The 22978-nt window shown below is 46.6% G+C and overlaps 1 protein-coding gene across 1 annotated transcript in view; it reads left to right on the top strand.

The window, feature by feature from the left end:
• MALRD1 (MAM and LDL receptor class A domain containing 1) overlaps positions 1 to 22978 on the top strand; it is a 532671-nt gene that overhangs the window by 297465 nt on the left and 212228 nt on the right. Inside the window, exons 28-29 of the mRNA XM_074985504.1 lie at positions 7140 to 7385; positions 11852 to 12009. Coding sequence (XP_074841605.1) covers positions 7140 to 7385; positions 11852 to 12009 — 404 coding nt within the window. The remainder of the gene's footprint in view (positions 1 to 7139; positions 7386 to 11851; positions 12010 to 22978) is intronic.

Here is a 22978-nt window from a genome sequence, read left to right on the forward strand (position 1 = left end):
GGTTTCCCACTGACTGGTAGCTGTTGGGGGTTTCAAGCTTCAGGAGGGCAATAGTGACCTACTTCTCCATGGGAAGGGCTGGGGATGCAGCTGGGTGTCATGTCTCTGGAGGGTAGGGGTGAGTGAGGCACAGAGCTCCAAGAAGGTGTCCTTCTATATGCAAAAGTTTTGGAGCCACTGCTAGTCATCTCACTGCTCCATGATCAGCTGGTCCCATCAGCCCAAACTGGTGTGCCTCAAGAGATGCATGTGCACTGGAGGGGTGTGTGTGCAGATATGCAAGTCCTGCAGCCATGGTGCCATCTCCAAAGGTGCTCTTGGGCCTGTTCTCAGTGAGGAACAGGAAGACAGTTGCCAGAAAGTTCAGTTCCAGATGCAGCATGTCCATGCAGGGGCATGGCAATCCCAGTGGCAGCTCTGGTGACATGGCATGCAGGAACCACCTGTGTCACCCCCAAACTCAGGGCAAGCATGGCAGGCATTTGGAGAACTCTGTTGTCCCTCACATGAGGAGGCAAGCCCACAGGAGTGGCAGGGAAAGGCTGTCCAGAGAGGTCCCTTTAAGCAACCTCTTCACAGGGCTCTGGTACTGGCTCTTGGAAGGAACAGGTGACTCACAACCGTGTCTGGAGTGGTTCTGGGTGGTGGTTTTCTCAAGAGAATGGCTGGGCTGTCTGGCTGCTCTCTGTCAACAGAGCAGATCGCTCTTTCGATGCGCCTTGGCATCTGGATGTGCTCCATCAACAGAAGTTTGGTCACAAGGTGGCTACGTCTACATGTGCACGCTACATCGAAATAGCTAATAGGCGGCGAGACGTCGAAGCCGCTAACCCCATGAGGGGATGGGAATAGCACCCTACTTCGACGTTCAACGTCGAAGTAGGGACCGTGTAGTCGTTGCGCGTCCTGCAACATCGAAATTGTGGGGTCCTCCATGGCGGCCATCAGCTGGGGGGTTGAGAGACGCTGTCTCTCTAGCCCATGCAGGGCTCTATGGTCACCGTGTGCAGCAGCCCTTAGCCCAGGGCTTCTGGCTGCTGCTGCTGCAGCGGGGGATTCATGCTGCATGCACAGGGTCTGCAACTTGTTGTCGGCTCTGTGTATCTTGTGCTGTTTAGTGCAAGTGTGTCTGGGAGGGGCCCTTTAAGGGAGTGGCTTGCTGTTGAGTCCACCCTGTGACCCTGTCTGCAGCTGTGCCTGGCACCCTTATTTCGATGTGTGCTACTGTGGCGTGGAGACGTTCCCTCGCTGCGCCTATTTCGATGTGGTGCTGTGCAACGTCGATGTTCAACATCGACGTTGCCAGCCCTGGAGGATGTGTAGACGTTATTCATCGAAATAGCCTATTTCGATGTCTCCACATCGAAATAGGCTACTTCGAAGTAGGCTTCACGTGTAGACGTAGCCCAGGAGAGGTTTCTTAGGCCACAGATGCCCAGTTTCTCCCAGGAGTGACAGCACCAGCTGTCGGAAGAGACAGTCCTTCCAACCCGTCGTGGGGAGAAGACCCAAAGGGGGGCCCCTCTGGGATGCAGCTTTCCCCCTCCTCAGGCTGGCTGCCTTCCAGCTCTCCCTTCCCCTAGCCTCTACCTGTGGCTCCCCCTCCCCCCCGCAGTTCCAAGCCAGCTCAGCTCCTCCCTCCTCTTTGTTCTTGGCAGAGGTGTCACCTGCCAGCTGTAGCCCCAGGATCCTCCTTTGCCCCTGGGAGCTATTCGGCTCTTGTTGCTCATATGTAGCCTGAGTCTCCCTTTTGCACTCCCCCCACTCCATCACATGCTGCTGTTGCTGCTGCGGGGTGTCCCACCCCCTGCTCCCGGGGGACCCTCAAGGTTCCGCTCCCCCCTGCCCCGGGGATGGGGCATGGCACTGTCGTGCGGGGTGGGGGGGGCAGGGGCTGATGCACTGCTGTGAGGGCCATGGCCCTGCTGTCCTTGGGGCCATGGCCATGTGAGCATGTGGGGGGCCCTGGACACATATCTATTACCCCCCGCCCCTCAAGCCCAGGGGTGTACACCAGAGGGGGGTACCTACCTGTCGGTCCGCTCCCACGGTCCGGAGATCCCCGGGGGGCGGAGGCCTGGCTGCTGCTACGGGATGGCAGGAGGAGGATCTGCAGCCCGGATTCTGCAGAGGAGGAGCCCCCCTCCTCCTCCTCCTCCTCCTCCTGCCGCGATGTCCCGGGGGTGGGCTCTGGGGGGGGCCCCCGGGGTGCGGGGCTTACCTCCGGGGCGGACTCCAGCTGCAGGGCCTGCTGGGGCTCGTCGGCCGAGGTATCAAGGGTGGCCGGAGGGGAGGAGGTGTGCCGGGGGCCCAGGATGTCCCTGAGCTCCCTGTAAAAGGGGCAAGTGATGGGGGCGGCCCCAGATCAGCTGGCCGCATCCTGGGCCTGGGAGTAACCCTGCTGCAGCTCCTTCACCTTACTCCTGACGTGATCAGGAGTGCGGGCAGGGTGACCCCAGGCAGCCAGGCCGTTGGCCAGCCGAGCGAATGCATCCGCATTCCGCCTCTTGCTCCCCATTACCTGGAGCACCTCCTCCTCGCTCCAGAGCCCCAGCAGGTCCCGCAGCTCGGCCTCCGTCCAGGAGGGGCCCCGCTGCCGCTTGCCAGCCTGGCTGCCCGACTGGCTGGGCTGGCTGCCCTGGCTCCCCTTGGGGGGGGTCCCCTGGGGGCGCTGGGGGGCTGCCGGGCAGCCATCGCAGCTGGGTGGGTGGCTGAGGAACGTGCAGGCTGGCCACGTGTGTGGGCTGCCACCTGCATGTTCCCTTAGCTTCCTGCACAGGAAGGGAGGGGGAGGGTACCTTTAAGGGGCCGCTCCATGCGGCCACCATTGAGCTGAGGGGCTGGAGAGAGCGTCTCTCAATCCCTCAGCTGATGGCCGCCATGGAGGACCCGGCAATTTCGACGTTGCGGGACACGCAACGACTACACGGTCCCTACTTCGACGTCGAAGTAGGGCGCTATTCTCATGGGGTGAGCAACTTCGATGTCTCGCGCCTAACGTCGAAGTTAACTTCGAAATAGCGCCCGACGCGTGTAGCTGTGACGGGCGCTATTTCGAAGTTAGTGCCACTACTTCGAAGTAGCGTGCATGTGTAGACATGGCTGGTATCTTCCAATACAAATTTCTCCCGACAAAGCCTGACAATGTCGGCACAGCCGCAGTTAAATAGCTGACCTTATTACTTTCCCCCATTATACCCAGAAGGCTTTGACTTATGTTATAGACTCAAATCATGAAGCATACAGGGTGGGGTTTTGAATAGTAGAGCTTAAATATAAATCTCAATGGACTTATTTATCCCTTACATCTTTTACTCATTACTGAAAACAAATCTTCTTAGGATTCAACATGCGAAGTTATTTTTTCTTTCCGTATGACAACCAGTTCCACATTTCAGTTCCCAAGTTCTTCAATCCCAAATTGGATGCGTGGAAATAATCACAAAATACTGTGGAGACCTGATAGTCATTGTTAAGCATTAGGTGGGCAGAATGTGAAAGCATAGCGAAGAGCAGGCATGGTCCTTGTGCACGCTTTTGACTTCTGAGTTTGCTAGGAAAGTGGAATGTATGCCTAAATTCACAGAGCAGCTACCTACACAGGGAAAGTAGGGTTACAACGACTAAGTCTTAAAAACAGCTACTTGTTAGATTTTGTGAAATCTTTATAATAGCTTAATTCTGTAACCTAGCAAAGCAGCCACAATCTTTATCATACCTATAAAATCCTAGGTTCACAGCTTTTAATAAATATCCAGAGCTTCAGCAGAAATGTTTGTCTGTCTTCTGTTGGGAAAGTCGTAGCATTACAATTGTGACTCTGAGAGAGAACAAGTCATTTAAAATGTTTGTAGTACCCAGCAGTCCTGCCTGCATGGAGATCATTTACACAGGTCTTGCCGGGTGTGACTAGAATGCTCAGCGCCTTGCAGGATCCAGGTGGAGGGGATGGGAATTAGAAAAGCCAGTATAATGAATGGCAACATTATCCCTACAGTGCCCCCAACCTAATTCTCCACTTAGCTGACAAACCTGACCACATAAACTTTCTGTTTCTCTAGTTTGGCTTCCAAATTCTTAAGCTTTCTTGTGCCCTGGGAAAACACCAGCTCCTCCCCCACAGAGCAAACTTTGACTTAGGAGTCAATAGGACTCTCTATTTGGAATCTATCAAAATTTCTACAGCTGTTATTAGAATAAAGCCAAGTGGGTGACCCAAGTTAAACCAAGCTGCTGGTGTTCCACTTCCCTGCCACTTTGGCTAAAATCCCTGAGGAAATTCTACCAATTCTGAAGAAGGCTACTATGATTTTGGTAACATTCCCTGGAGATTTTCAGACCTACGTTGCATTTCCTCCAATTGGGATTTGTTGCTGTGGATGCGACATTTGACCTCTTGTGTCATGAAGAAAGCATTGCTCTTAAGGAAAGTGCATGCTCTCCTATTCTGTTTTTTAGGGTCGGATCCCTGATTGCAGAGCACCTTCGAAGAACATGATCGAAATATGCCCATTCAGTTTTATAGTCAGTCCTGCTCGGAGAATTCTTTCTGAAGAAAGCCTAGATACAAGGATATTATATTAATGGACTGTGAGGAGCACTTAGCTATCTGCTACCTCCCCTTTCTTCAAAATCACTGCAGTTTTCTGTCTTTCCAACACTTCCACACAGCAGAGGAACCTTCTGCTTATTTCTTTTCTTTAACTCACAAAATGGACTCACTGGATGATTTAGGATTGTCCTGTGTTTGAAATTCAGTTAAATTAGGGAGGGGAGATCAGTGTCCCTCATGGTAAAGGAAAACTCCTACTGAAATCTACAAAAATTGGAGGTGTTCAGCACCTCTGAAAATCAATCTTGTTGTTTGTTTTACACACATCTTCATTGACCACCTAAAGATGCATGTGTTATCTTACCTGATTAAAGAACATCAACAGCTGTGGAGCAATCAACCACACCCTGGTTAGTAGTTACTATTAGGAACTATCTACTCCAGTTATAAGAAACAAGCAGTCACGTAGCACCTTAAAGACCAACTATTTTGTTTATGAGGTAATGTTTGTGCATAAGGCCAACCTCATCAGATTTAAATAGATTAAATACAAGTGTTAGTTTTTAAGAGAATCCAGGATTGCTTGTTTTTTTGCGACGCTACAGACTAACACAGCTACCTCTCCAAGACTATTTACCATCCAGCTATAGGAGTCATAGATACAGCTGTAAGAGTTCATCAAAGACAGAAGAAACGAAAATCATCTTAGTCTCCATGAGAAAATACTGAGATCTACTTCTTGCAAGAGCTTTGCAGGGACAGGAAACTCTGGCTACATCTACACTACCAGATAAAATTGATTTTATTAAATTTGATTTTATAACACTGAATTTTATAAATTCAATTTTGAGTATCCTCACGTCCCACAAAGCCCACACAAAGTCAAGTTACTGCTGCCACACTAGAGTGGCAAAACATTGACTGTTTCATCAGTGCATTGTGGGAACCTATCCCAAAGTTCCCTCAGCCCCACTTTCTGCACCCTCCCCACAGGTCCTGCTGCACCCCCACCACTGGCAGCACTCACCCTGCTGCCTAGTTCCCCGCAGCTTGGGGGAGCTGGAAAATTGACCAGTGCTGCTGGGCATGGCTCAGGGGAGCTAGGAGCCAAGTGCTGCCTTGTTCAGATTCTTGGGTCCCAAGAGTGTCAGGGACCCGGGAGCCCGGTGCAGCAGCGCCATCAGTTTCCCAGCTTCCTGACACTTGCAGGAGGTGGGAAACTGACCAGCTCTGCTGCACTGGTCAGTTTCCTGACTCACCTGAATGTCAAGGAGTGGGAAGCCAGGAGCAGCAGCGCCACTCAGCCTCTGGAAGTTAATGAATTAGATTTAAAGAGATAGTGCTTCTACACTAGCCTTCATTCAAACTATTAAATTCAATCTTGATGCTACACCCACCCACTTCCAACAATATTATGATATCAATATTAGTGCTCCCTAAATTGAGCAAATGGTATTTACAGTGAAGACAGTCACTTGGTACAATCAAGCTAACTGCCTTAAATTCAAATTTATCTTCTAGTGTAGTTGTAGCCTCTGACAGTTGACTTCAGTATAGCCTGGGGGTTAAAGTTCTGAATTTTGGTGGTAGTCAGCATTCAGCCCCTTTTGTTTATTGTTCTTTTGTTAAAAAAAATTGTTCTGTACTCCTTAGAGCAGTTTGATGTTTTCATGCATTTCTCCTGGTTACTTGGATGGTGACACTGGAAAACCAAGATCTTAACTTTGTTCTTATTTGCTTTTTTACCAACAATTGGCCCTAATCCTGTCAAAATTATGTGAGTAACTTTTTACATACATGTGCATTTAACTCTATGTGCGTGACATTCAAGTGAATACAATTTTGGCTGGACCAGGGAATTTCATTTGGGGAAACAAGGGACATTTGTTGGTTTGTGATTTTTTTATTTTTTATTTTTATTTAGTTTCCTGTCTGTCTTTCTGGACTAAGGATATGCTAAAGGGACGATCTTCTAGCCAAATCATTTCAGGAACTGATCTGAAGTAAAAGCATGAAGCTTGGAAATGGATGCTGTGAAATGAGTCCTATAATGCTCAAGCTTTGCAATAACAGTGTTATCTTTCAGTCGCACCAGGAATAATACACAAAAAGGACAGCATCCCCTCCCCATTGAGCTAGCTTGCAGAAAGTCCACTAAAAGGCAAAACTGCCTAGTTAGATTATAAAGGCTTTTTCTCCCTTTCTTCTTAAATGAAGACTGCTAAACTAAGCTCAGCTTTGCAGTTAAAATGAAATGGCTTAATCCTATACCACATGAAAGGAAAATTTCAGCAATTAAGTCAGACTACAAAGCTTTGTTCATGCAGGAATGCATGGCTGGAACTTGCCCTCAAAGTTTATACAAGGCAAACAGCCATTTATTTTAGGCCATTTTTTCACAAAACACAAAAGAAACAAACTGATAATGGCTTGAAACTTGAGGGGAACCAAAAACTTTTGGAAAAAATGCTGTGGACCACCCTTCTCCTCCTAAATATCAAACTTGCTCAGATGTAACCTTCCAGTAACCTTACTAGAAGGCACCACAGCATGATTCACTAGAATACCCATATTGTTTTCTTTTCAGGCTCCTGCTCACATGGCGATTGGCAATGTCAGAACGGCAAGTGTTACAGACCAGAACAAAGCTGCGATTTTGTAGATGACTGCGGAGACAATACCGATGAGAATGAATGTGGTACTTCCTGCACATTTGAGAAGGGCAGATGTGGCTGGCAAAATTCCTTAGCTGACAACTTTGACTGGGTTGTGGGAGTTGGCTCGCCTCAAAGTCTCAGACCTCCAAGGGACCACACACTTGGAAATGGAATTGGTATGTTGTCCATTCACAAATGAGGATATAATCCTCTTTATTAAGCTTTTCCTGTCTTCCCCCTAAGACAAGAGGAGGGTTCTAAATATCTAATTAGGGTATCATTATTAATAAATGAAACATGAAATATGTTATCAAAACAATATTAATTACTGTTCCACAATGCCCGTAGCTGAGAAAACTTTGTTTCTCAATTGCCCTTTCTCTAAATAATACTGCACATGATGATCAAGTTTTTTTGTTTTTTTTCCACTTGGCAAAAGAGACACTTTTGATCTGACAACAGATTTTAAGGGTGAGTTAAGTAGGCTTGGAGAACCATTAGGATCCATTCCACCAGAGTCAGATCTGTCCAGAGGACTTTTTGTTCATGTCAGGCACATAATGCTGGAACATTCAGAATAAATTTCTCATGCTATGCTGACAGTGGACGTTTGGGAGTATTAGAACATACTGTGGGGAGGAGGTGGAATTGTTTAATATATTAAGGAGATTTTGAAAAATGCAGTTGGGCTCTCAGTTGTCTTTGAAAGGCTGTTGAAGCAGATCCCCTACATGCCATTGTGCCTTAGGAAAATCTCTCTCTAAGCTGTTAAATCATCTCTGAAATGCACACTAATCAGGTAAGAACTCTTCCCTTGACTGTGGCCTGCATGGCTGCAGCTCTCACAATATGCCTTAGCAAATCTTTCATAAACTCTCATGTCTCCCTTCTCTTAATCCCGAACACTCAGGCACCTATTCTTTTCCCATATCCGTTGACCGATTTCGGCTTCACTCCCTACCTTTGAAGTTCCCATTACAGAGGTTGGGAGCTCCCCTTAGGTAAATCTCAAGATGATCCTGAACTGAAAACTGCAGGGTGCACAGAGCTTGTGAGACTCATGTAGTTGCAGCATGGCATCTCTAGATTGGATTATGTGAAGAAGGGTTACAGGCGGAGCAGAGATTGTATAAAAGAAGGCTTGAGTTTACTGGATAATTGAGGGTAGAAAAGGAGGCAGGGGCTTATGGAAGCTTGGGTGAGTGATGGGGGCTGTTACCTTATTTTACACCAGAGCGACCACCCCAAGGTTACACTTATATGGTTTTATTAAATGCCACTATTGGATTAAAGGGAAAAGGGGGAACTAGCTTTCAAACACACACCCACACACACTCATACACTCCTGCACTCATACCCTTACACAGATGAATTCATCACAGGTGAAGAGTTACACAAGAACAATAGAAGAAGCCAAGGCATAGTGGGTCCAGTGTGTCTATCTGAAGTCATGAATCCAGGGTCCTCTTTGTCAGCTTGCTCTTTTTGTCAGCTGTAGTGCTCAGGAGCAGTTGGTACTGTTCATCCTGGGGAGATGGGAAGGGGCCTAGGGCCTGGGTCTCCTTCTGCCCCACCACACTCCCAACCCGCAAAGACTCACTCCAAAGCAGGAAAAGAGCAAGCCTGTAGCCTGCACTCATCTTTTATTTGTTTCAATCCAATAGCAATTTTCCTGACCTACTGCCCCAGGATGCTGTATGGCCCTGAGTTATCACCACTGTCCTCAGACTGTGTATGACCATGAGTCATCAGCTAGCAGCAGATGGGACTTTGATCTTCTCTTAATGGGACTTTTTCTATCCAGGGTGGATTCCATTTCTGGGATCAGCTCCTATTATTCTCTGGCCATCCAGGTACTTCTGACAGCTGGTTGTCTAGACAGGCTGACTTCAGAAACTGATTCCATTACATACACGCTCACATTCATGCTTTCTTCACTCACATAAAGAAAGTTCACCTCTGAAAGAAAGACATTCCTTTTGCCAAAGGAAGAGCCAGGATTTCTTACAAGACTTATAGAATCTAGAAACAATTTCTTACTAACTTATAATACTTAATATAGACCCAGCAGCTATAACAAAACAAAGTTCATGAAACAAAACGCAACCATAGAGAACAGGTGCCACTCCAAGATTTTGGTAAGTGGACAAGGGCCGCGCTCTCCTATGAATAGGGTGCAGGGTGTGGGGTGGAGGTTGGGTGCAGAAGGGAGCTCAGGATAGGGGTTAAAGGTGCAGGAGAGGGTTGGAGGTGGAGTTTGGGTGAAGGAGAGGCAGGGCCTTGGGCTGCCAGGTCTGGAGAGGGTGCAGGACAAGATTCTGGTCTGGTTGAAGAGTGTAGGAGGGGGTCCATGCCCTGGAATCGGGGGAGCAGAGGAGTTCAGTGGTGAGCTGGGGCAGGGAGTTGGGGACCTGGAGGGACTGGGGTACCAGAGGCACTCTCTGGGTGGGAGATGCTCATCTAGGCAGCTCCCGGCAAGCAACCCAGATGGACCCTCAGACAGGCTCCCTGTCTGCCACAACTCAAACAAGCTGACTGGTCCATGTGCTACTCTGCACCGGGTGCCAGGATGGGAGGCTTCACGCACTGCCTGGCCTGCAGCACAATCTTAGCTCCCATTGGCCACAGAGATTGTGCTGGAGGCTGGGGCAGTGCTCAAAGCCTCCCACCCCAGCACTCACCACAGAGAAGCACAGGGAGCGGCTAGCTGCTTTGAGTGGCAAGGGGCTGCTTACCAACCTTTCCACTCCCATTATTTGCTTTCACCTGAGGAAGTGGGTTTTGCCCACAAAAGTTTATGACTTAATTACAATTGTTAGTCTCTACGGTGCCACAGGATTGCTTGTTATTTGTGTTGATTATGAGAGAGCTAGAACATAGGTTTATCAGCTTCTATAAGAACCAGAGAAGGCAGTGAAACCTTGTCACTGAAGCAGTCTGATCTGTCTGTAAATATGTGAATACCATTTTGATGAGTAAGAAGGGGCCTTCCATCTTTTTAATACACATTTTAATAATGATAACCATACTTCCATGTTACCATTGGGACCTCCAACAACTATGTCGCCCTAGTCTTTTCTTTCCAGTGTACTCTGATGTCATGATGATTTCATACTTTTTATGAGCTCTTATAGTACTGCAAACTCTCTGTGTTGATGACTATGCTAACACAACAGACCAGTTATGTGCAAAATAATGTGTTCCTTTTGCCTTGCCTAATGTATTGCTAAAAAAAGGCATTTCTTTGGGGGAACATAAGAACAGTCACACTGGCTCAGACCAGAGGTTCAGCTAGCCCCATGTCCTGTCTTCTGACAGTGGCAAATGCCAGGTGCCCCAGAGAGAGTGAACGAAACAGGTAATCATCAAGTGATCCATTCTCTGTCACCCCTTGTCAGTGTTTGGTAAATAGTCTAGGGTCTACATCCTTGGGAAGAGACGTTGTTGGTGTTCAATATTTAACTCATACCTGACCTCGTCCAGAAGATAAGAGCAAACATCTCTAATGGCCAGTGAGCCTCAGAAGAGTTGAAGTCCATTCTAAACAGTGAATTTGTCAAATGGATCTTCATCCCTAATTCAAATACAGAGTGTAGTAAATATGCAGTTCTGAATTGATCAACTTTGTGCTGTTTACACTATGATTACTTTTATTTGACCTCCACTTGCTATTGTTAGCATAGCCAAAAATGATGGAATATGAAATCTTGCTGTGTTTATTAGGTTTTGTAATTGAAATGTCTATTTGATTGGATTTTATCATGGAATGAAATGCAAAACTCAAGTGCCACCTCTTCTCCTGAAATGGTTTTCAAGTATCAGTATTTATTTGGGATCTTTGGGGGATATTATACTTTGAAATACAGTACTGAGGAATACAAAGGGCAAGAACCAGTCTAATTCTCTGTGGACAGCTATAGATCCACATGGATGCAAAGGGATGGTTGGCCCCTTGAGAGCTGGTTGGTCCCTTTGCCTACCAGAACTATCATTGAGTTGGTGACCTGCAATTTTGCAGACCATCTTTCATAGAAGACACCCTCAGATTTATTGGTGTTGTATGAAGTGACATTCTTCCAGCAATAACAGCTGTTAGAAATGTTTTCTACAGGAATTATGACCTTCCCAATAGCTATTCTACATTAAATTGAAATTATGCAACTGTTGGCAGCCCGGGGTATAGATAAATGAAGGCACTTGCAGGACATTTTCTCTGCCAGGGTGAGAGCTAGTAGAAGGGTTTATGCCTGCTTATTCTGGTAGAAATGACCCTGGGGTAAGATTGCTGCCCTGGAAAACATCTACAACTCTGGTATTTAATGTGGCCTGGAAAGCATGTAGTGCTCTTGGAAAAGAAGATGTGGTCATGATGGCCAAAACTCATGCCAGCTCAGCACCTCTCTTTGGAGCTGCTCCCAGCAGAACTCCCGTGTATCTCCAACACAAAATTAAGCTGTCCCAGCAGCATCCTAGTGTAATATGGGCAAGGAAAGAAGCACAGCCCATCTCCCACTCTTACTTGGGTGCAATGGGTTTGGCTGGCACAGGGAGTGCATTAAGGCGGTATGCTTTACATTTCTCTGCCTTAGTTCTGCTGAATGTTTAATGTCTAAAACAGTTCTTCATAACACGTTGATTCTAGGAGCATTCCTCTATCTTGAAGCTACTCCAATAGGCCTAAGAGGAGAAAAAGCCCATGTGAAGAGCTCCATGTGGAAAGAGTCGAGCACAGCTTGCACAATGAGCTTTTGGTACTACAAGTCCTCAAAAGCCACAGGACACATTCAGGTTTTCATTAAGGTAATGGTTTAATAATCTTTTTTGTTTAACTACGCTGATATTTATGCTGTCTATCAGAATGTATGGTTCCAGCTGAGAATGACTCTGCACAGCCCCTATTTGCTCATCATTCTCTTCAGTTCTTCTGCTGCTTGTAGGTCAACAGGGACGCTCAGCTGTTCATGTCTCATAGACCCAGTTCAGCCCAGCATTGTGCCTTTCACACAGTACCACACGGTGTATGCTAATCTCTTTAACATGCTTCACTAAGCCATTCCTCTGACCCAAAATGTCACCCCTAAAAGGCCACAGAGAATCTTTAGAAACCACATAAAATGTCTTGCCTTATAAGCTACACAAATAGAATTTGCCTCTTACACCAAAATACCTCAATAATTCATTAAACAGATCTCCCTGTCTTTCATTTTGCCTCTGAGTTCAGCGTCTCTAATGCTACACTTTTCTTTTGATATATCAAACCTCTGTCGACTTTGATACTTTCCATGTCAGAGCAATTTTAGCTTTTTATTTGATTCCCTTTTGGTTGGTAGCCTTGTGGATCTGATGTGTTGACATCCATGAAAAGAGAATGTGTTCAACAGTCAGTGAAAAGGAAGAAAAAGACCATAAAAAGTATGGCAGGGTTGGCAGATTTCTTTCTGTACTCATTCTCTCTCTCTCTCTTTCTCACACACACACACCCCCTAACATTAGTTTTGTAAGCTGCATTTATTTTCACAAGTTAGGGGATGATATCATAAAATGTAATTGGTTCACCTAAACATCAACTGAATAAAAGTCATTCAATAACAAGTAAAAATGGATGTCCTTCCTGCAGCTTGCTGTTATGTTTATTGCTGTGGATGAGATAAATTAAAGTAAAAAAGCAAATTGCCAAAATGATGATTATGTACAAAGCACAGAAAAATGATGCTGCAAATACATGTTTTTCAGCTCTTTGTATGTTATAAGCCACTAAAAGTATTTCAGGACAATCAGTCTATGCAGTTCCACCTATAAGTGCAGGCACAAATTGACCCATGGGTGAGTGTACCTGCACAGTATATCAGTGATAAAAGTGCAGTTATAAAACAATTGTGCCATCACTGTCTTAGCTCTTTATTTAAAATTACATCCTGCTCCTGAAAATAATCTACAGCAAAATTTCTCTCAGATAACTTGCATATACTATGAATGATTCAAATCCATGAAAATTAAAACACTTTAATAGACTTTAATATTTGGATACATGACCTAGAGTGGGTTCATCGAATCCAAATAAAACAATGGGCCCTTTGGAAACCATTAGCAGATTTTTTTTCTTGGATTAGTGCAAACGCATACAAGTAAGAGGCAACTGATCTTCAATTAGCTGTTTAGTTGAATGGATCATGAGATCAGACAGAATACTGGCCTAGATGGATCTTTGATTTGGCCCGGTATGGTCGTTCTTATAGGTTTATGAAACTATTTTCCAGGAGAGCTTCAATCCATAAAGCAAACAGATGGGTGAAGCCTGGTAATTCTAATTATTGATTTATGTTCCTAAACCTATTATTCAATGGTAATCCAGTCACAGATAGACACAGACAGATCCTGAGATGAATGAAGCACAATGGGAAACTAATTTCAAGTCAGCGTTTGCTTTGTGTTCTAATCTTTGGAAGTGACTCAAAGATATACTCTGGGATGCCTAACTACTATGACTGGCAACCTTAAAATGCTTAATGTGTAATATTCCTATGGACAAATGCCTAATAGGTGGCAAGTAAATAAGGAATTGTATTATGTATATTTACACACTGCGGTATCAATATTGATGACCTAAAGTCACTATAACTATAAACACACTACTGTATAGAGGATTTTGCAAGAAGTGCAGATGACTACTTATTGCAGGTGTAGTCTAGTTTGATTTCATAGAATGCATTCAAGAGGAAAAACAAAAACAGATTCTTTGAATGATCTTCCAGTTGTCCAAAGTGACCAATGCAGGTGGATGCTGCAGGATTGGAGCCGAAGAGGGTTTCCTTCTGAAATTACACAACATTCTGCAATTCTATCTTTTAAATACTGAACACTTAACATTTTTCTCTTTGTTTATGGCTGAGCAGCTGATGTCTGTTAAAGAGATATAATTTAGTGGCTATCTTTAACAATAGGTGGAGAGAATTTGTAAATGGAGTATTCATTGTTTTTAGAGTGCAAAATGCAGGTATTTTCCATTTGAGCTCAGAAACATAAGGAAGGTTGGTCTTACCCCCATGAAAGAAACAGCACATTGGGGGAGTTCTTAGATGCTCTTTACTTGAACTGTCATGTTTGGAGCATGCTGTCTTTCTTAGAGGTATTTTTTACTATCACTGTTACCTTAAGCCATACCCTAGCATTAAATATCTAATTAAATTTCAGCATACCATTGCTTTTGAAATCATCCCAGTACTATTTAAAATGCAAAAATAGGCAACAAAAGTAAGAAAACAAAATGATCAAAAACTGTAGCAATAAAAGATGTTTGGCTTCCACCTGAGCTTGGATTCATGCAGGGCCACCAATAGGGTGGTGGGATGTGGAAAAAGGGGCAGTTGGCCTGGGGTCTGGTGGTTTAAAAGGGCCCTGGGGCTGCAGACCACCACTACTGTGGTACCAGCAGTGGCTGGAGCCCCACGCCCTTGAAATCAGTGCCAGGGCTTTACCCGGCATGGTCTGGGAGGCACACTGCAGTTCAGGTGGCACGGAAGGCATGCTGCCCCTAGCTCTGTCCCTCCACCCAACACTCAGAAACAAGCTGCCTCTACATTGCCCAGGGCCTGGCCAAGTCTGTCCCCAGCCCTGGATTCATAACCAACCTCATTTACTATGGGCTTTTTAAAGAAAGTAATTATTCAGTAAAGAAATAACTAGGGAATTTACCCACCTGCTGACCGAACGAAGGGATTATAAACGTTCTCTTTAACCTGAAGTTTGACCAGATGATCCTTACCAAATATTTATTTTCTCTGTCTCATACATTTTCATGCACACATCCTTACACATTACTTAAGAAAAAGTCCTCTCTGTAGAGCTTTTTAAACCATCCCATAGAATAGTATACATTTATATCCTTTCTGCAGAATTCTTCAGAATGGCTGAAAAACCTATAAAATATTCCCTGTCTCTGTTTTAGAGTAATTTCTGTAGTACCCACTTGGTTGCATAACTGTTCAACTGAGTCTTTATCACCCTTCCCTGCCTTTTATAATTAAACCAAATTAAATCACATAGTCAAGGTATAAATACTTGTAGGCAAACATTCCGCCCTTCAATCTCTTTTCATACTTAATCGCTGCACGAGGTGGGCAAATTAAAGAGATTTGAGTGAGGGAAAGAGTGAGATCAGTACTAGTGCTGTTCTCTGTTCTCTACCAAAGTCACAAATTACAGATGGACACAGAAGCAAGAAAAAAAAATCATCTTGGGTTTCCCAAATTGTTCTACAGGAAATTAGTCCTGCTCTTCTGTTGCTTTCAACATACATATCCCAAAAGCAATGCCATTAACTTTGTACTTATCATTGTCTAGGTTCATATAATGACTGAAGTCTAATCAGCCAGTGTATAATTCTCTATCTTGTTTCAACATACTTTAGCTATTTCCTCAGTGTAACTTCACTGATTTTAGAGGAGTTATTCCTGACTCAGTAGCACTAGCCCAGGGGTTGGCAACCAAAATAGCAAGAAGAGCCATTTGTTTCGAATTCAGTAAAAATCTCAGTAATTCAAGAGCCACAATGCATGTGAATATGAAATGATACTTAATAAATAACATAAAACCATGATTTGTGACAATTATTTTAAGAACAGCAAACACACAATGATTTGTAATGCAATACACGTTTAGTGCAGGATGGCCACAAACTTTTTACATATTCTATTTCCTCACACATTATATGTGTGTGTTCATACTACTGTCTTCCTGAATTTTGCTGCTGAACCTTCTCTCTCTCTGGAGGATGCTGGATTCTGAACAATTTTGTTTTTGTATTTTAAATCACTGTACAGCTGCTCTGATACTTCGCTAAAGCACTCTTTTATATATTCACCACCTGTGAATGGCTTCCTTGTTTCACGATCCCCGAGTTGTCAAAAAACTAGTCACAGTTATGCTATGTGGTGATTTCACTAGTTTCGCGAATGTGTTCTTACTTTGCTTTGTGTAGTAGCTCCTCCGTGGCTTTTTTTTTTTTCTAGCATATCCAGCTGGATACTGTTTAGCAAAAGTAGTGTGTTTTTTGCAACAATGCCTCTCAAGGTTGCATTTTTTGTTGTTAACAAATTTCTCATTGTAAATGAGACATGAAGGGAGTCTGGCCTAACTCAATATAAGCGTGAAGGATTGGGTCCATTCCATTTGTAATTCTCTGCATTTTCTATTTTCCTCTTTTTGAAGCCATTCCAATCCCACTTCAATTATGCCAATTTTATTTCATGTTTAATTTCAGTTTTCTTTCTTAAAATATATGCTGCCCTTCAGAGCAGGAATGCTGCAAGTGTCCTTTTCCTTTTCAAAATCAAAACTTTATTAGCAACACAATCAAAACACAGGTACAACATCCTATCCCATACTGTACTGAACATGTTAAAGTGCGGGGTGGTCATCCACTGTTATGAGATCATGTATTGTTTGCTATTTAGGTACAAGTTGTTAATTGGTGGGCTTTTACATAGTCACCATTTATCGAAAATAATCAGGAGTGGTTTTGTTTTGTTTACTTTGAAATTATAGTGTTGGGAACCACAAAGAAGTCTTTAAAGAGATGCATGCGGCTCTGGAGCCACAGGTTGCAGACCTCTTCATTAGTCCCAGGCTAACATTGGTATGAAAGCAGATTAGGCCAATATAGTATTATAGTGATATGTATGGATAACTTATGTTAGCATCTACAGGGGTTAGGAACCTTTAGCAAGAGAAGCATATTATATGTAATATGCCTAAAAATTATCTTAGATAATGGTGTCAACATCACATTTACTGTGGGATTTTTTCATAGAGAACCTTATGTATGGTAGTCAAGCATAATGAGGCCTGTTGGTAAGACGTAGAATTAAAGGTTTCAAAGAAAATTTCTGCAAACATTTCTTTTAATTTATTGGGTTTTGTTTTAATGCTCATATTGTTATTAGCATAAACTTCTGTGTAGAATAAGAATTATTTCATCAAAATTACATTTGCAGTTAAACTCATTTTAGAAATACTGTGTGCTGGCAACCAAACCCCTCACCTTCCATGCAAATGAAAGATATTGACATTATAGCTGTGTATGAAGACTGCATTATGTACTTTGCCATCCATCTAATTTGAGACTGTGAAGTATTCAGCTGCAAGCACAAGATGCAAATAGATTATTTTCAGGCTGAATTTAGGTGTTACTAATCAGAACATCACTATTCCTGTAAGACATGCCTAAAATGATCTGTGTCTGGTCTCAGTAAAATTGGATTAAATGGAAGAAGAAAAATGACAATCTGAGCTAATGTGTAGGATGAAAACTCAGAAAAAGCCCATGCCCAGTTTTTTACTACTTTCTCACTCAACATCCAAATAACTGATTTATTTTAAAACATGGGGAATATGGGTTCTTTGTTATTTGCTATATGTTTCCAAAAGATACGAAGATGCCATTTTCAAATGGAAAAAAAAACCAAAACATTTCTTTGCTTATTTTGGAATTGTTTCCAGTACTCTTTAAGTTGTCCTCGCTGTAGGAAGAAACAACATTTAGGCATCACAAAAGAAGTTCAACAATAAACTGAAAGCTTTAGTTATTTGCTGAAATGAGTTTTCACAAGCCAATCTCAATTGCATTGTGTACTAATGTCATTAGTTTAAAGGTTAATTTAGGGTTTGAACAAGGCTTTTGGCAACTCTTCAATGAGTTTAGATCATTCACCTTACAAGAAATAATAATATACAAGGAACTATGAATATTTACTGAGAAACCATTAACTCTGACTAAGCCAATATGCACAGGATCTCATTAGGAATTTCCAGTGAACCTTGTTCTGGAATTTGTCACAGTGAATTTATTCCATTCAGTAAATGCACCAAGATGTAATGACATTGAGGAGCACAAGCCAGCAAATAGCAGCCTGAACAAATAAAGTCCCATAGACCGCTCCATAGCTATGAACTAGCCAACTCAATGGATTAGTCAGGCATAAGGCCAGCTGGACCAAGCTCCCAGAGTCCTGCAGCTGCTAATGAATTAGTATCTTGCAAAACCTGTCACTTGGGTACTGCTGCTTATTATCAAGTGTCAAAAACTGTCATAGCCATTGATTTTTGAGCGATCAGGAGGAAAGGGGAGGAGAAGAAAAGAACACTGGAATAAATTGCCTAGGGAGGTTGTGGAATTTCCATCTCTGGAGATATTTAAGAGCAGGTTAGATAAATGTCTATCAGGGATGGTCTAGACAGTACTTGGTCCTGCCATGAGGGCAGGGGATTGGACTCGATGACCTTTCAAGGTCCCTTCCAGTCCTAGTATTCTGTGATTCTATGACTCTGTGAAAAATGCAGACATGTGGACCTTAGCTGTCTCCAATGCCCAAGGTTCAGGTGACCAGTAACCCTTCTGAAATTCCCTCTTCATTTTCATTGGAAGAAAGTGTGTAAGTGACTGCATAGTAAGATGTGAAGAGGGAAAGCTGAAGGAGTAGGGTGTTGCAGATGCCAGATGATTTATTTTGGAGACTAGTATCTTGCCTTCCATAGAACTTAAAGTTAAAATGAAATGTTCACAAATCAGTATCTCCCATTCCATATTTTTCTGGCAGCATGGAAAATAATAAACCCATGGGTTCTTTTCTAGCAGCATATTTGTGTTCAGTCATGTTGCAGGAAAAAAGAATATGTTTGCTGAGAGTAACATACAACCTTACTGGTTTGATTCTAATGGGTACTGTGTAATCAGACAAGTTGAAAGTCTGTGGAAAAAGATTTTTAGACCCTCTTCTGAGATACCAAAAATCTTGCCTAATAGATCCCTCTTTAAAAAAACATACACATATATGCCAGTAACTCCTTCTATGGCTAGATTTAGTAGATTATTTTTTATCTTGTTTTTTTTTTCCTCTTCACTCATGCATATTCAGATAATCTTGAATCTGTGTATAGTATGTTTGTTTCATTAGTTCACTGAATTATTTTGACTCCAAAATAATCTTTTCTTTTTTGTTTTATATTCAGAAAAGTCTGGTTAAACATAGGACAGGTCAGGGCCAGATTCTGTCAACCACATTTATCACGAGTTTCAGTTTCTGTCTCCCTTATTTATAGTGTTACACATTACTCACACACTAGTGAATCAAAAATCCTATTTAAATCAGCCAGGCCGGGAAGCGGCAGCGGGGCCCCTCCTGAATGGAGGCCGAGCGTCGGGACCTGCTGGGGCTCTGGAGTGAGGAGGAGGTGCTCCAGGTAATGGGGAGCAAGAGGCGGAACGCGGATGTGTTCGCTCAGCTGGCCGAGGGCCTGGCCGCCCGGGGTCACCCTGCCCGCACTCCGGATCATGTACACAGTAAAGTGAAGGAGCTACGGCAGGGTTATACCTGGGCCCGGGATGCGGCCGGCCGATCTGAGGCCGCCTCCGTCACTTGCCACTTTTACAGGGAGCTCAGGGACATCCTGGGCCCCTGGCACATCTCCTCCCCTCCGGCCACACTTGATACATCGGCCAACAAGCCCCAGCAGACCCTGGAGGCAGAGTCCGCACTGGAGGTAAGCCCCACGCCCTGGGGGCCCCCCCCCAGGAGCCCACCCCCGGGGCACCGGAGGACAAGGAGGGGGAGTCCTCCTCGAGTGACGTGGGGCTGCACATCGTCATGCCCTCGAGGAGCTCCAGCCGGGCGTCCGCCCACCAGGTGTCCCCCAGCCATGGGAGCGGACCATCAGGTATGTACCCCTCCCCGGTGCGCACCCCTGGGGTTGAGGGGCGGGGGGAACAGATATGACCAGGGCCCTCCACATGCCCAGATGATCATGGCCCTAAGGACAGCAGTGGCATGTCCCTCAGAAGAGTGCATCAGCCCCTGCCCCCCAGCACGACAGTGCCATGCCCCATCCCCGGGGCTGGGGGGAGTGGAACCTCTAGGGTCCCCTGGGGGGAGGGGGTGGGACACCCATCATCATCAGCAGCAGCATCTCCTGGGGACATGGATGGGGAACCAGCATCAGAGGGGTGGGGGGGACAAGGGCCACGGCTCGGGGCCCACACTAACGGCTGTCTCCACTCTTCCTCCCCCCCATGTTCCACAGCTGCACCATCAGAAGGACCGGAGAGCGCCAGTGAGGTGTCAGTGGTCCCGGAGAGCCCACCGGGGCCATCACTCCAGGCCAGCCCCTCAGCGGAGGACCAACCAGCCCCACGGCGGGGACGACAGCGGAGCCAGCACCACCACCGGACGGCGACGGACCCCCAGCTGCTGGCCATCCATCGTCAGCAGCTGGAGGTCGCCAAGCAGCGGCTGCGGGTGGAGGAGCGGCGCCTCCAACTCCAAGAGCGGGCGCTGGCCTGGCATCAGGAGAAATGGGGGGCCTTCATGCGGACATTCGAGCACATAGCAGACTACCTGGCCCCCCCCATACCGCGCCGGCCGCCACTTTGCCCGCCCTGCCCGCTCCACCTGCCTCTCCACCCGCTGCTCCATCCGCTGTCGCACCACCACCCGCCACCAAGGGCCCTTCTGCCGAGGGGGACCTGGGGCCAGCTGACACCCGCTGGCCTTATGTCCTGGTCTGCCCGGTCCCCAGCCAGGGCTGAGGCCGAGGTGCGGATGATGGCCGCCCAACCCCAGCACTGGACATTAGGGGGTGTGGGGCCCAGGACGTGGCCCCCCCCTCCCCCTTTGTATATATTCCCCTCAGTTTTATGTTTGTTTGTAAATAGTTTCTATTAGATCCCTGTTGTTATATTATTGTTGTTATGGATGCTGATACCTGCCCCCCCATGTACATAGTTCTCCCCTTCCTTGTCTTCCCCTTTTTTTCCTTCATCTTATTGGAGTTATAATATATATGTATATGTAATATTTATTCGGCCTGTAAATAGTTAGTTAAGGGATTAATAATAATGAGAGTTCAACAGAGATCTGGTTTTACAAACAAATGTCTGTTTTTATTTATTTTCAGGAAAGGTGGGGGGGTGTGCTCTTGGGTGCTCTGTGGTGTGGGCATAGGGGCAGGGAGTGTTGTGGAGGATGGGGGGGTTCAATGGGGGGCCTGCTAGCGTTCACCCCGCAGCCTCATCGAAATGGGCCTTCAGGGCCTCCCGGACCTGGGTCCCTTTGGGGTCCACCTGGCGACTGGGGGCAGTGGGTGGCTGCTCATCGTCCCTGCCAGCCTCCACAGCCCAGCCCTGAAAGAAGGCCTCCCCCTTGCTCTCGACGAGGTTGTGGAGGGCGCTGTACGCGCCCACGATCTGGGGGATGTTGGTGAGGCCCGCATCGAGGCGGGTGAGGAGGCACCACCAGCGCCCTTTGAGGTGCCCAAATGTGCGCTCCACCACCTGGCGCGCGTGGTTCAGGCGCAGGTTGAAGCGATCCTGGCTGACTGACAGGTGGCCCGTGTAAGGGTGCATGAGCCAGGGCCGGAGGGGGTATGCCACATCTGCGATGACGCAGAGGGGCATGGTGGTGTTCCCCACAGGGATCTCCCGTTGGGGGATGTAGGTCCCCGCCTCCAGCAGGCGGCACAGGCCCGAGTTCCGGAATACCCGGGTGTCGTGGGTGCTGCCAGGCCAGCCCACATATATGTCCAGGAAGCGGCCCCAGCTGTCCACCAAGGCCTGGAGGACCACTGAGTGGTAGCCCTTCCTGTTTAAGTAGCGTCCTCCACTGTGCTCTGGGGCGCGGATGGGGATGTGGGTCCCATCCAGAGCCCCGAAGCAATTGGGGAAGCCCAGGGAGGCAAAGCCTGCGATGGTGGCATCCGGGTCCCCAAGCCTCACGAGCCTGTGGAGGAGCAGGGCGTTGATGGCGCAGACGACCTGCAGGGGAAGCACATGGGAGAGCACCAATGAGGGGTGTGCAGAGTGTGTGTGGCCCTCCCCTGCCAGGGCCCCCCTCCCCTCCCCTCCCCTCCCCTGCCAGGGCTTCCTCCCCCTCCCCCCGTGGGTCCTCTTACCTCCATGAGGACAGCCCCGAAGGTGGCCTTGCCGACGCCAAACTGCTGGCCCACGGATCGGTTGCTGTCTGGAGTGGCCAGCTTCCAGACAGCGATGACGGCCCGTTTCTCCACCGTGAGGGCACATCGCATGAAGGTGTCCTGGTGCCTCAGGACATAGCTCCAGAAATGTCTGCCGGCTCATGCGAAAGTTCTGGAGCCAGAGGTCGTTGTCCCACTCTCCGAGCACCAGCCGCTCCCACCAGTCGGTGCTGGTGGGGTAGCTCCACAGCTGGCGGCATACAAGGCGGGGGGGGCAGGGTGCTGCAGGGTTGGGGGTTGCGTCCTCCTCCCCTGCGGGCAGCTCCTCCTCTGTGGCAAGGATGTGCTCAGCTGCCTCCTGCATGGCATGGAGCAGGGCAAGCACTGCTCCTACCGGGGCGGCTGGGTGGACCTGTGGCTGCTGCTGCTGCTGCTGCTGCTGCTGCTGCTGGGGGTCCATGACTGCGTTGCTCGAGGTGTGTGTGCCTATGGCTCTGCAGACCGCGTGCTGTGCAGGCTGCATGTGTCTGGGAGGGGCCCTTTAAGGGAGCGGCTAGCTGTTGCCCCGGAAGCGCTAGTCTGCCCTGTGACCCTGTCTGCAGCTGTTCCTGGCACCCTTATTTCGATGTGTGCTACTTTGGCGTGTAGACGTTCCGTCGCAGCGCCTATTTCGATGTGGTGCTGCCCAACATCGACGTTCAGCGTCGACGGCACCAGTCCTGGAGGACGTGTAGACATTATTCATCGAAATAGCCTATTTCAATGTCGCTACATCGAAATAAGCTATTTCGATGTAGCGTGCACGTGT

The sequence above is a fragment of the Carettochelys insculpta genome, chromosome 2, assembly GCF_033958435.1.
Source record: "Carettochelys insculpta isolate YL-2023 chromosome 2, ASM3395843v1, whole genome shotgun sequence".
Classification (NCBI taxonomy): Eukaryota; Metazoa; Chordata; order Testudines; family Carettochelyidae; genus Carettochelys; species Carettochelys insculpta.